At 48.9% G+C, this 12,254-nt stretch overlaps 1 protein-coding gene across 1 annotated transcript in view; it reads left to right on the top strand.

Moving 5' to 3' along the window:
- PIP4K2B (phosphatidylinositol-5-phosphate 4-kinase type 2 beta) overlaps positions 1 to 12,254 on the top strand; it is an 84,988-nt gene that overhangs the window by 18,846 nt on the left and 53,888 nt on the right. The window contains exons 2-3 of the mRNA XM_030221364.1: positions 10,340 to 10,437; positions 10,836 to 10,932. Coding sequence (XP_030077224.1) covers positions 10,340 to 10,437; positions 10,836 to 10,932 — 195 coding nt within the window. The remainder of the gene's footprint in view (positions 1 to 10,339; positions 10,438 to 10,835; positions 10,933 to 12,254) is intronic.

Here is a 12,254-nt window from a genome sequence, read left to right as displayed (position 1 = left end):
TCACCACTGAGGTCAGACTGACATGTCTGTAATTCCCTACCTCCTCCTTACTTCCACTCTTGTGCAAAGGAACCACATCCGCCCTTCTCCAGTCCACCGGGACCACTCCAGTTTCTAAGGAAGCATTGAAGAGGTCAGCGGAGCCGACAGAACTTCTCTGAGTTCCTTAAGCACCCTCAGGTGTATCCCATCAGGCCCCATCGCTCTGTCTACTTTTAGTTTGGCAAGCCCCTCACGAACACAGTCCTCCGTAAACGGGTCTTGGTCTACCATACATCCATCCCCTTTGCTTTCTGCAGCCCTGCCCCCGGTTTTTCATTCGTGAACACAGAGCTTCCTGCGTTGCTGCTGCTCCTCATAGCTTGAACAAATTCAACTGTAAGGTAAGAGGGATTGTGTGGTTAATGTATCCTGCTGTTACAGGTAAGTAATCTTGCTGTATATTCTACACTGAGATTTTATTCCATCTCTTGTTGGTATTTATGATTGGTATAATTATCTTTTACCATTGCAGCTGTATTAATATTAACATAATTTGTTGCTGTGGTAAAAAAAAAAAATAATTATGGTGGTAATCTTCTGCATGCCATTACCAAATCTTTTAGTGATGTACTGCTACCCTTATGCAGGTGGGTAAAAAGCTAGGTTTGACTGCCGAGCAAATTTTACACTGTATTAAGACAGTCCTCACAAATTGGAAGAATTCTTCCAGCGCAGGCTGCTGAGTGCGCTATGTGCTCACCACACCTATTGCTCCTTGCACCTCAGGAGCTAATTGTCAAAAGCCATAGTTGATCTGTGGCTGATCGTGTCAACTGCAGTGCAGTGGAGGAGTAGCCAAATGGTTGGAGCAGCAGGGTGAGAACTGGGGAAGCCAAAATGTAAATACCATTTCCTTCCACTGATGCTTGTTGCTTTGAGCAAGTCACTTTGCTCTGCTTTTGGCTCAAGTACAAAACTTAGATGGTAAACCCTCTGAGGCAAGGAAATACTGTACCTGAGTGTAACTCACTTTGAATCTAGGATTTGGAAATGTGAAACTGATTAGCACCGCCAGCAGTAAATGTGTATCCTAGAGTTCTGAAACTTGTGGGGTTTTTTTTTTTTTTGTTACATTTGTACCCCGTGCTTTCCCACTCATGGCAGGCTCAATGCGGCTTACATGGGGCAATGGAGGGTTAAGTGACTTGCCCAGAGTCACAAGGCGCTGCCTGTGCCTGAAGTGGGAATCGAACTCAGTTCCCCAGGACCAAAGTCCACCACCCTAACCACTAGGCCACTCCTCAATTTGGATTTCTGTATAGCTTGAGCACTTATCACAGATCCTGTCAAATTTTGTAGTTCCTTTCCTACGTTGAAATTTTGTTTTTTAGTCTGTACGCTTAGATCTGCGAGTTAGTCCAGGCGCTATAGTAAGTCCTAATAAACCATAGGTTGAGGGTTTCCTGTCCCCTGCTGCCCTCTACTATGATTGAACACACAAGTAAGTGCCTTGAAAGTCAAGCTATCAATCTCTGGTTTACCTAGGGCTGAAAGTTGATGCAGCATCTTTGTTCAGCAAAATGACTAAAAGACTAGTTCCGCCCCCCACCAAACTTCCACATTATTCTGTAGTAGCCACAGGAACTGTTTACATAGTAACATAGTAAGTGATGGCACATAAAGACCTGAACTGTCCATCCAGTCTGCCCATTAGTCACATTTGTTATCAATTCAAGATTAAATCAGCAATGATTGTGAGATTATATACTTGGCCATGGTCTTTCTTTAGTGTTTCTGGGACATAGACTGTAGAAGTCATATTGAAAATGCCTCTCCATATGTCCCTGTAATGTCTATTGTCAGGGGACATTTTGGTTAGAATTTCCATTTTAAAATATCCCTTTCTGTAATTTACACCTAAGCACTGGGCTGTGATACTAAGGTATTTAATTATTGTTCTGTTTGAGGATTCTATTTTATTTCCTGTTTTGTATACTGCCAACTCTTCCAAAGGATTCAAAGCTGTTAAAAAGATATTACCTTCTTAATTAAGAGGTACCTATTTACAAATATAACAAATCATAATATAGTCCGAAACGGGTCATCGAAAAATCCTTAGCTGTCAATAAAATTCTTTTAACTAACAATGTCTTCAAAGCTTTTCTAAATTATAAATAAGAAAGTAAAACCTTAATTCTCCGAGGACAAGCAGGCTGCTTGTTCTCACTGATGGGTGACGTCCACGGCAGCCCCTCCAATCGGAAACTTCACTAGCAAAGTCCTTTGCTAGCCCTCGCGCGCCCGCGCGCACCGCGCATGCGCGGCCGTCTTCCCGCCCGAAACCGGCTCGAGCCGGCCAGTCTTCTTTTGTCCGCACTCGGTATGGTCGTGTTTTCGCCGTGTCGAGCCCCGGAAAGTCGACCTCGCGCGTCCAATTTGTTTGAACGTGTTTTTTTCCTTCGGGAAAGCTTTGTCCTAGTCGGGAAGTGCTCCGGAAACCCCCCGCCGGGTTTCGTGTAAATCCTCCCCGTACTTCCAGCTTTTTTGCCCCGGTAAGTTTTCTTTCGTCGTCGGGGTAGGCCTCTTTTCGGCCTCGGTCGAGATTTTTTCTCCCTCTAAATTTGGTGCTTCAAATTTCGCCATTTCGGCTTTTGATTTCGCCGGCGTGATTTTTCCGCCCATGACATCGAAGCCTTCCAGCGGCTTCAAGAAGTGCACCCAGTGCGCCCGGGTTATCTCGCTCACTGATCGACACTCGTCGTGTCTTCAGTGTCTGGGGGCCGAGCACCGCCCTCAGAACTGCAGTCTGTGTTCCCTGCTTCAAAGGCGGACTCAGGTAGCGAGACTAGCCCAGTGGAACGTGTTGTTCTCGGGCTCTTCGTCGGCATCGGCACCGGGATCTTCGAGTGCATCGACGTCGTCAGCGTCCAGACCATCTTCCTCGGCCGCCCCTGCATCGAGTGCATCGAGGCATCGGGCCTCTGCATCGGCGCCGAGACATCGGATAGCTGCATCGACGTCGGTGGTACCAGGACCTCGTCTGCTGATGTCGTCGGACGGTGGTGCATCGGGTGGAGTGCAGGTGAGGGCTGTCCATTCCCCTGCTGGTGGCGGTGAGCCCTCGGGTGGGTCTCCGCCTACCCTGAGGGCTCCTGCGGTACAGCCCCCCCCGAGATCGACCTTCTTCAGTCTCGGCCCCGAGGAAGCGACGAGTGGATTCGACGTCCTCCTCGTCGGTGCCGGGGAGCTCCGGTGACATGCTTCGGAAGAAATCGAAGAAGCATCGACACCGGTCTCCTCCCCGTGTCGGCACCGAGAGCTCTGGGTCGCCGAGGGATTCGGCACCCAGCAGGCATCGGCACCGAGAGGACCGCTCACCCTCTGTTCAGGAGGTGTCGATGCGCTCCGCTCTGGACAGCCCGGAACAGCCTCCACGCCCGGAACAGGTACTGACGTCGACGCCTGCATCGACCTCTCAGCCTTTCTCTGCAGCCGCTCTAAACGAGAGCCTCCGGGCCGTTCTCCCAGAGATTCTGGGAGAGCTGTTGCGCCCTACCCCTCCGGTACCGGCGGTGCTTGCGCCACCGGTACCGTCGAGCGTGGCGCCGGCTGGCCCATCGCCCAGGTTGAGGTCCCCGACGTCGGTACCGCGTGCGGTACCGACCGCGGCCACCTCCCAGGAAGGCTCCCCGACTACGTCGGCGGAGGGAGCTTCGCCGATGCGGGCGAGGGAGTCTACCTCTCGACGCCCCCATCGTGGACGGGGTTCCACGGAGTCGAGCAGGGCGAGGTTGCAGACACAGGTCCGTGAACTTGTGTCTGACACCGAGGGTGAGGCCTCGTGGGAGGAAGAGGAAGATCCCAGATATTTCTCTGACGAGGAGTCTGGGGGTCTTCCGTCTGATCCCACTCCCTCTCCTGAGAGACAGCTTTCTCCTCCCGAGAGTCTGTCTTTTGCCTCCTTTGTCCGGGAGATGTCTACGGCCATCCCCTTCCCGGTGGTTGTGGAGGACGAGCCCAGGGCTGAAATGTTTGAGCTCCTGGACTATCCTTCTCCACCTAAGGAAGCGTCCACTGTTCCCTTGCACCATGTCCTGAAGAAGACATTGCTTGCGAACTGGACCAAACCATTAACTAATCCCCACATTCCCAAGAAGATCGAGTCCCAGTACCGGATCCATGGGGACCCAGAGCTGATGCGCACTCAGTTGCCTCATGACTCTGGAGTTGTGGATTTGGCCCTAAAGAAGGCTAAGAGTTCTAGGGAACATGCTTCGGCGCCCCCGGGCAAGGACGCTAGAACCTTAGACTCCTTTGGGAGGAAGGCCTACCATTCCTCTATGCTCGTGTCCAAGATCCAGTCTTACCAGCTCTACACGAGCATACACATGCGGAATAATGTGCGGCAGTTGGCGGGCTTGGTTGATGCTCTTCCCCCTGAGCAAGCCAAGCCTTTTCAGGAGGTGGTCAGGCAGCTGAAGGCGTGCAGAAAATTCCTGGCCAGAGGAGTTTATGACACTTTTGATGTTGCGTCCAGGGCCGCTGCTCAAGGTGTGGTGATGCGCAGGCTCTCATGGCTGCGTGCCGCCGACCTGGAGAATAGAATCCAGCAGCGGATTACGGACTTGCCTTGCCGTGCGGATAACATTTTTGGCGAAAAAGTCGAGCAGGTGGTAGAGTCTCTCCACCAGCGGGACACCGCATTCGACAAGTTCGCCCGCCGGCAGCCTTCAGCTTCTACCTCTACAGGTAGACGATTTTTCGGGGGAAGGAAGACTGTTCCCTATACTTCTGGCAAGCGTAGGTACAATCCTCCTTCCCGACAGCCTGCGGCCCAGGCTAAGCCCCAGCGCGCTCGCTCTCGTCAGCAGCGTGCGAATCAGCAAGGCCCCGCGGCTCCCCAGCAAAAGCAAGGGGCGAGCTTTTGACTGGCTCCAGCAGAGCATAGCCGACATCCAAGTGTCAGTGCCGGGCGACCTGCCTGTCGGAGGGAGGTTGAAAGCTTTTCACCAAAGGTGGCCTCTTATAACCTCCGATCAGTGGGTTCTCCAAATAGTCCGGCAAGGATACACCCTCAATTTGGCCTCTCAACCTCCAAATTGTCCACCGGGAGCTCAGTCCTACAGCTTCCAGCACAAGCAGGTACTTGCAGAGGAACTCTCCGCCCTTCTCAGCGCCAATGCGGTCGAGCCCGTGCCATCCGGGCAAGAAGGGCTGGGGTTCTATTCCAGGTACTTCCTTGTGGAAAAGAAAACAGGGGGGATGCGTCCCATCCTAGACCTAAGGGCCCTGAACAAATATCTCGTAAAAGAAAAGTTCAGGATGCTTTCCCTGGGCACCCTTCTCCCCATGATTCAGCAAAACGATTGGCTATGCTCTCTGGACTTGAAGGATGCCTACACACACATCCCGATACTGCCAGCTCACAGACAGTATCTGCGATTTCAGCTGGGCGCACGCCACTTCCAGTACTGTGTGCTACCCTTTGGGCTCGCCTCTGCGCCCAGGGTGTTCACAAAGTGCCTAGCTGTGGTAGCAGCGGCGCTTCGCAGGCTGGGGGTGCACGTGTTCCCATATCTCGACGATTGGCTGGTGAAGAACACATCCGAGGCAGGAGCCCTGCAGTCCATGCAGATGACTATTCGCCTCCTGGAGCTACTGGGGTTTGTGATAAATTACCCAAAGTCCCATCTTCTCCCAGTGCAGAAACTCGAATTCATCGGAGCCCTGCTGGATTCTCGGACGGCTCGCGCCTATCTCCCAGAGGCGAGGGCCAACAACTTGTTGTCCCTCGTCTCGCGGGTGCGAGCGTCCCAGCAGATCACAGCTCGGCAGATGTTGAGATTGCTGGGCCACATGGCTTCCACAGTTCATGTGACTCCCATGGCCCGCCTTCACATGAGATCTGCTCAATGGACCCTAGCCTCCCAGTGGTATCAGGCCGCCGGGGGTCTAGAGGACGTGATCCACCTGTCCACTAGTTTTCTCGAATCCCTGTATTGGTGGACGATTTGCTCCAATTTGACTCTGGGACGTCCCTTCCAAATTCCTCAGCCTCAAAAAGTGCTGACCACGGATGCGTCTCTCCTGGGATGGGGAGCTCATGTCGATGGGCTTCACACCCAAGGAAGGTGGTCCCTCCAAGAAAGCGATCTACAGATCAATCTTCTGGAGTTGCGAGCGATCTGGAACGCTCTGAAGGCTTTCAGAGATCGGCTGTCCCACCAAATTATCCAAATTCAGACAGACAATCAGGTTGCCATGTACTATGTCAACAAGCAGGGGGGCACCGGATCTCGCCCCCTGTGTCAGGAAGCCGTCAGCATGTGGCTCTGGGCTCGCCGTCAAGGCATGGTGCTCCAAGCCACATATCTGGCAGGCGTAAACAACAGTCTGGCCGACAGGTTGAGCAGGATTATGCAACCTCACGAGTGGTCGCTCAATTCCCGTGTGGTGCGACAGATCTTCCAGGCGTGGGGCACCCCCCTGGTGGATCTCTTCGCATCTCGAGTGAACCACAAAGTCCCTCAGTTCTGTTCCAGGCTTCAGGCCCACGGCAGACTGGCGTCGGATGCCTTCCTCCTGGATTGGGGGGAAGGTCTGCTGTATGCTTATCCTCCCATTCCTCTGGTGGGGAAGACTTTGTTGAAACTCAAGCAAGACCGAGGCACCATGATTCTGATTGCTCCCTTTTGGCCGCGTCAGATCTGGTTCCCTCTTCTTCTGGAGTTATCCTCCGAAGAACCGTGGAGATTGGAGTGTTTTCCGACCCTCATCACGCAGGACGAAGGGGCTCTGCTGCATCCCAACCTCCGGTCCCTGGCTCTCACGGCCTGGATGTTGAGGGCGTAGACTTTGCCTCTTTGGGTCTGCCAGAGGGTGTCTCCCGCATCTTGCTTGCTTCCAGGAAAGACTCCACTAAGAGAAGTTACTTCTTTCTTTGGAGGAGGTTTGCCGTCTGGTGTGACAGCAAGGCCCTAGACCCTCGCTCTTGTCCTACACAGACCCTGCTTGAATACCTTCTCCACTTGTCTGAGTCTGGTCTGAAGACCAACTCCGTAAGGGTTCACCTTAGTGCAATCAGTGCATACCATTACCAAGTGGAAGGTAAGCCGATCTCAGGACAGCCTTTAGTTGTTCGCTTCATGAGAGGTTTGCTTTTGTCAAAGCCCCCTGTCAAGCCTCCTACAGTGTCATGGGATCTCAATGTCGTTCTCACCCAGCTGATGAAACCTCCTTTCGAGCCACTGAATTCCTGCCATCCGAAGTACTTGACCTGGAAGGTCATTTTCTTGGTGGCAGTTACCTCGGCTCGTAGAGTCAGTGAGCTTCAGGCCCTGGTAGCCCAGGCCCCTTACACCAAATTTCATCACAACAGAGTAGTCCTCCGCACTCACCCTAAGTTTCTGCCAAAGGTTGTGTCGGAGTTCCATCTGAACCAGTCAATTGTCTTGCCAACATTCTTTCCCCGTCCTCATTCCTGCCCTGCTGAACGTCAGCTGCACACTTTGGACTGCAAGAGAGCATTGGCCTTCTATCTGGAGCGGACACAGCCCCACAGACAGTCCGCCCAATTGTTTGTTTCTTTTGATCCCAACAAGAGGGGAGTGGCTGTAGGGAAACGCACCATATCCAATTGGCTAGCAGATTGCATTTCCTTCACTTACGCCCAGGCTGGGCTGGCTCTTGAGGGTCATGTCACGGCTCATAATGTTAGAGCCATGGCAGCGTCGGTAGCCCACTTGAAGTCAGCCACCATGGAGGAAATTTGCAAAGCTGCGACGTGGTCATCTGTCCACACATTCACATCTCATTACTGCCTGCAGCAGGATACCCGACGTGACAGTCGGTTCGGGCAGTCAGTTCTTCAGAACCTGTTTGGGCTTTAGGATCCAACTCCACCCCCCGAGGGCCCTGTTTGTTCTGTTCCAGGCTACACTCTCAGTTAGTTGGTAAATTTTTTAGGTCAATCTCAGTTATGTCCTCGCCGTTGCGAGGCCCAATTGACCAATGTTGTTGTTTTGAGTGAGCCTGGGGGCTAGGGATACCCCATCAGTGAGAACAAGCAGCCTGCTTGTCCTCGGAGAAAGCGAATGCTACATACCTGTAGAAGGTATTCTCCGAGGACAGCAGGCTGATTGTTCTCACAAACCCGCCCGCCTCCCCTTTGGAGTTGTGTCTTCCCTTGAAGTGTATTGTCTTGCTACATACTGGACTGGCCGGCTCGAGCCGGTTTCGGGCGGGAAGACGGCCGCGCATGCGCGGTGCGCGCGGGCGCGCGAGGGCTAGCAAAGGACTTTGCTAGTGAAGTTTCCGATTGGAGGGGCTGCCGTGGACGTCACCCATCAGTGAGAACAATCAGCCTGCTGTCCTCGGAGAATACCTTCTACAGGTATGTAGCATTCGCTTCTCCTATGAAAGTCCATTCCAAATTCTGGTAGCTTGAAATAGGAATATGTTCACGTGTGCCACAGTCTTGAGTGCAGTATAGTTTTGTCACTTAGATCCTTTGTGGAATATCAGTAGGAGGTTTTATAGATTGGTTGGTACTTGGTAGTAACTCACTGTAACATGAGTAATACAGAGCAATGAAACTTTGTCATCTGTTTTTTTCTGAATAAAAACCTCAAGATGAGAATGTACTAAAAAAGAAATCACTTTATTCATGGACAGAGTAAGATGCAAAAAGAAGCACAAAGGGCTTTCAGGAATGGAACCAGTACACTTTATTAATGACCCAACATGGGCTGTGTTTCGGCATAAATCAACGCCTGCTTCAGGGGTCAATCAAGCAACATTAAATACTAGAAAAATTGCTCATAATATAGTGGTTCATCAGAGCGAAAATCTGAAAAATGTGAAGAAGGATGCCAAGAAATTGCACTAGAGACCCATTTTGTTTTCGGATTTTCACTGTGACAAACTACTATATTGTGAGCAACATTTCTAGTATTTAACATTGCTTGAATGACGCCTGAGCAGGTTTTGATTTACGCCGAAACAAGGCCCGTGTCGGGTCATTTAATAAAATTTACTGGTTCCATTCTTGAGCACCTTTTATGCTTCTTTCTGGACTGTGCTGTGTACTTTGACCCTCTCCATTGTATGTTGTAGAGTAAGATGCAAAACATAAAACAGCAAATAAAACTGAATAATAGAAAAGATCAAATTGTTGTTTTTGTATTTTAATAGGTAGGTCCCATATAATCAGGCAATACAAGCAGGCAAGGAACAGAAGAGGAGACAGGCAGTATAAATAAGTAAATGAAAAAGCTGGAAAGACCAATAAGTGTCACTAAATGAACCTTTCTAGGTAGCTATCTTTCCATAGATGGAAAGCAGTAGTGAGGCTGTTCCTTTTTCTGATCATTCTTGTGATATTCTAGACCATGAATACCGTATTTTTCGGACTATAATACGCACTTTTCCCAAAAAAATGTGGGAGGAAAATTGGGGGTGCGTCTTATAGTCTGAACGTAGAGAAATTAGACTTCCGGGATCCCCAGCCCACCCTCCCTCCGAGTTCCGAGATCCCCTTCCCTCCCTCTGAGTTCTAAGTAATTTTACCTAGTCGGGGCAGCAGCAGAATCGAAAACCATGCAGCCTCGGCACGTCACTCTTCCCTGTTCTGTTTTTCTCAGCTCTGGGCGGGACCAGAGCTGAGAAAAACAGAACAGGGAAGAGTGACGTGCCGAGGCTGCATGGTTTTCGATTCTGCTGCTGCCCCGACTAGGTAAAATTACTTAGAACTCAGAGGGAGGGAAGGGGAACTCGGGAGGGCGGGCGGGAGGGAAGGGGATCTTGGAACTCCGGCGGGCGGGAGGGAAGGGGATCTCTGAGAGAGGGCGGGCGATCTCGGAGGGAGAGCAGGCTGGGGATCCCGGAACTCGGGAGGGAGGGAGTGAGAAGGACAGATGGACCCTGGAAACGGGAGATATTCGGACGGACCCTGGAAACGGGAGTCATTCGGACAAGTCGCACCGGAGCACCTAGGTTGTAGAGGAGGAAAAAGGTGCGTCTTATAGTCCAAAATATTTTTTTTTCCTATTTCCCTCCTCTAAAACCTAGGTGCGTCTTATGGTCCGGTGCATCTTATAGTCCGAAAAATACGGTAATTCCTTATCTGAGTGTGAGGATTGCATAGGAATACTAGACAGCAGATCTTAAGTGTATAAGTGATGAGGGTGGATTAACAGGTGGATTTTTCTCTGGAAATTGAGTAGTTGAAAGTCCTTGGCCTTGCCCAGGGTGAGCTGATACCCATTCTACTAGAGTTGCTGATACCCATTCTACTTGAGTTGCTCATGTTAACTATAAAGCAGTATGTAATTGGTGTGGTGTGTTTTCTTTCTTTCAGATTAATGAGCTGAGTAATGTTCCTGTACCTGTCATGTTAATGCCTGATGACTTTAAAGCTTATAGTAAGATTAAAGTGGACAATCATCTTTTCAACAAGTAAGTGGATGTACTCTTTCCTCAGCAAATAGTTTAGAAGTGAACTGCTTTCTGTAGTCAGAACCACGTTCTTTCAGGATTTTGCTCGTCTAAGAATAGAAAAACCACTGCCACTTTTAAATATAAATGACTCTCAGCAGATTTGTAAGCTGATAAGCAACATAGGATTCTGTAAAGATGGGCATTAAGTTGTGATATTAAATGATACGAGATTATCTGGCCTTTTAAGCCGTTCTAATATGGTCACATGCCCTGAGCAGATCATCAGTGCGATTGTGTGACAGTATATTTTGCATAGCTGCAGATTGACCCTCATGGTGAGATTCCAGTTAATTTTACAAATTGTATGAACGCTGTTCATATCCCAGGCTGATATGTTGCCATTTCTGGTGTTCTAGGGAAAATCTGCCTAGCCGATTTAAGTTCAAGGAATATTGTCCAATGGTGTTTCGAAATCTACGGGAGAGGTTTGGGATCGATGATCAGGATTACCAGGTAATAAAAACTTTCCAAGTCTCCTTTGAACAGCTTCAGATGGTTGCCGTTGGTGGTTGAGAGGGAATGAGAAGCGCTGCAAATGTTTGGAGAATATTTCAGTATCAAAGGTTTTCATATGAGACATTGATATTATTTTAGAATACCGTTTTGGAAGATCAGATAAAGATATTCCATGCATTAAAAAAAAAAAAGGTTAAAGGAAGACTATTGTAGTTTAACGTGAAGTGAAAGATGCAACTGATGCCAAAATGGTATCTTTCAAAAAATGGAAAGCCAGACCCAAATGAAAATAGGTAGGCCAAGAGAGGTTTTTAAAAGAAGCTTGCTGTAGAGGCAGAACTACTGAAAACGTTTTCAAGTACATTGAAAGCAAAGAGCCTGTGATGGTAGTCAGTTGGACTGTTAGATATCCTCTCTGAGTGCTCCTTTTATTCCTTGGTGAAGGTAAATAGAAGAATGAAATGATTTGCCTCCATGTTTACTTAGGAGGATATTCGGGTAATATACCATTGGAAAATTTTTTTTTTTTTGTGGTGATGATTTGGAGCGACTAAAACTAATTACTATAAATCTAGAAGATGTAATGGCTCTGGGATGAGTCGGGGAAACTATACAATGGTACACCTGATGTCAGTGCCCAACAAGATAGTGGAAGTTATTCTAGAAAACCAAAATTACTGGCCATATTGATAAATGCAGCTTAGTAGGAATGAGTCAGCCTAGTGAAATCTTGATTATTATTTTTTTTAAGTGTAAGTAAAACAAGTGAGACAGTTGATACATAGCCCCCTTTTAGACAGGTCATAGAAGTAGGAATTGAGATGTGCAGGTCACTCTCAAGTTTCACCAGTTTTTTAGAACAGAATCTTCCGACATAGAGCCTGTCCTAAAATACAGAAAAAATGGATGTTTATGTGCCAGGTGCATGGAGGATCATGTGCATGCAGTATAAACATTTTAATGATCAATCAGACTCGACCACAATATTTGATATAAATGTTACTTAAAATCAAGAGAGTGGCCGTAAATAGTGTGGCTACAACTGTCTTATTCTTATGGAGGAAAAAGCCTCTGTATTCCCAATCCAGAAAACATTATATTCTGATTTTATGGGATGGAATCTTCATCGGCTGAAAAAAAAACCCTCCTTTTATACAAACTACGATATAACTTTTAATCTGTTGTATTGTGTTCACTTCTGGTCGCCATATCTCAAAGATATAGTGGAATTAGAAAAGGTGCAGAGAAGGGCGACGAAAATGATAAAGGGGATGGGACAACTTCCCTGTGAGGAAAGGCTAAAGCGGCTAGGGCTCTTC

The sequence above is a fragment of the Microcaecilia unicolor genome, chromosome 12 (assembly GCF_901765095.1).
Source record: "Microcaecilia unicolor chromosome 12, aMicUni1.1, whole genome shotgun sequence".
Lineage (NCBI taxonomy): Eukaryota > Metazoa > Chordata > Amphibia > Gymnophiona > Siphonopidae > Microcaecilia > Microcaecilia unicolor.
Note: the sequence above shows the minus strand (reverse complement) of the source record. Positions and strands in the feature narration are given on the sequence as shown.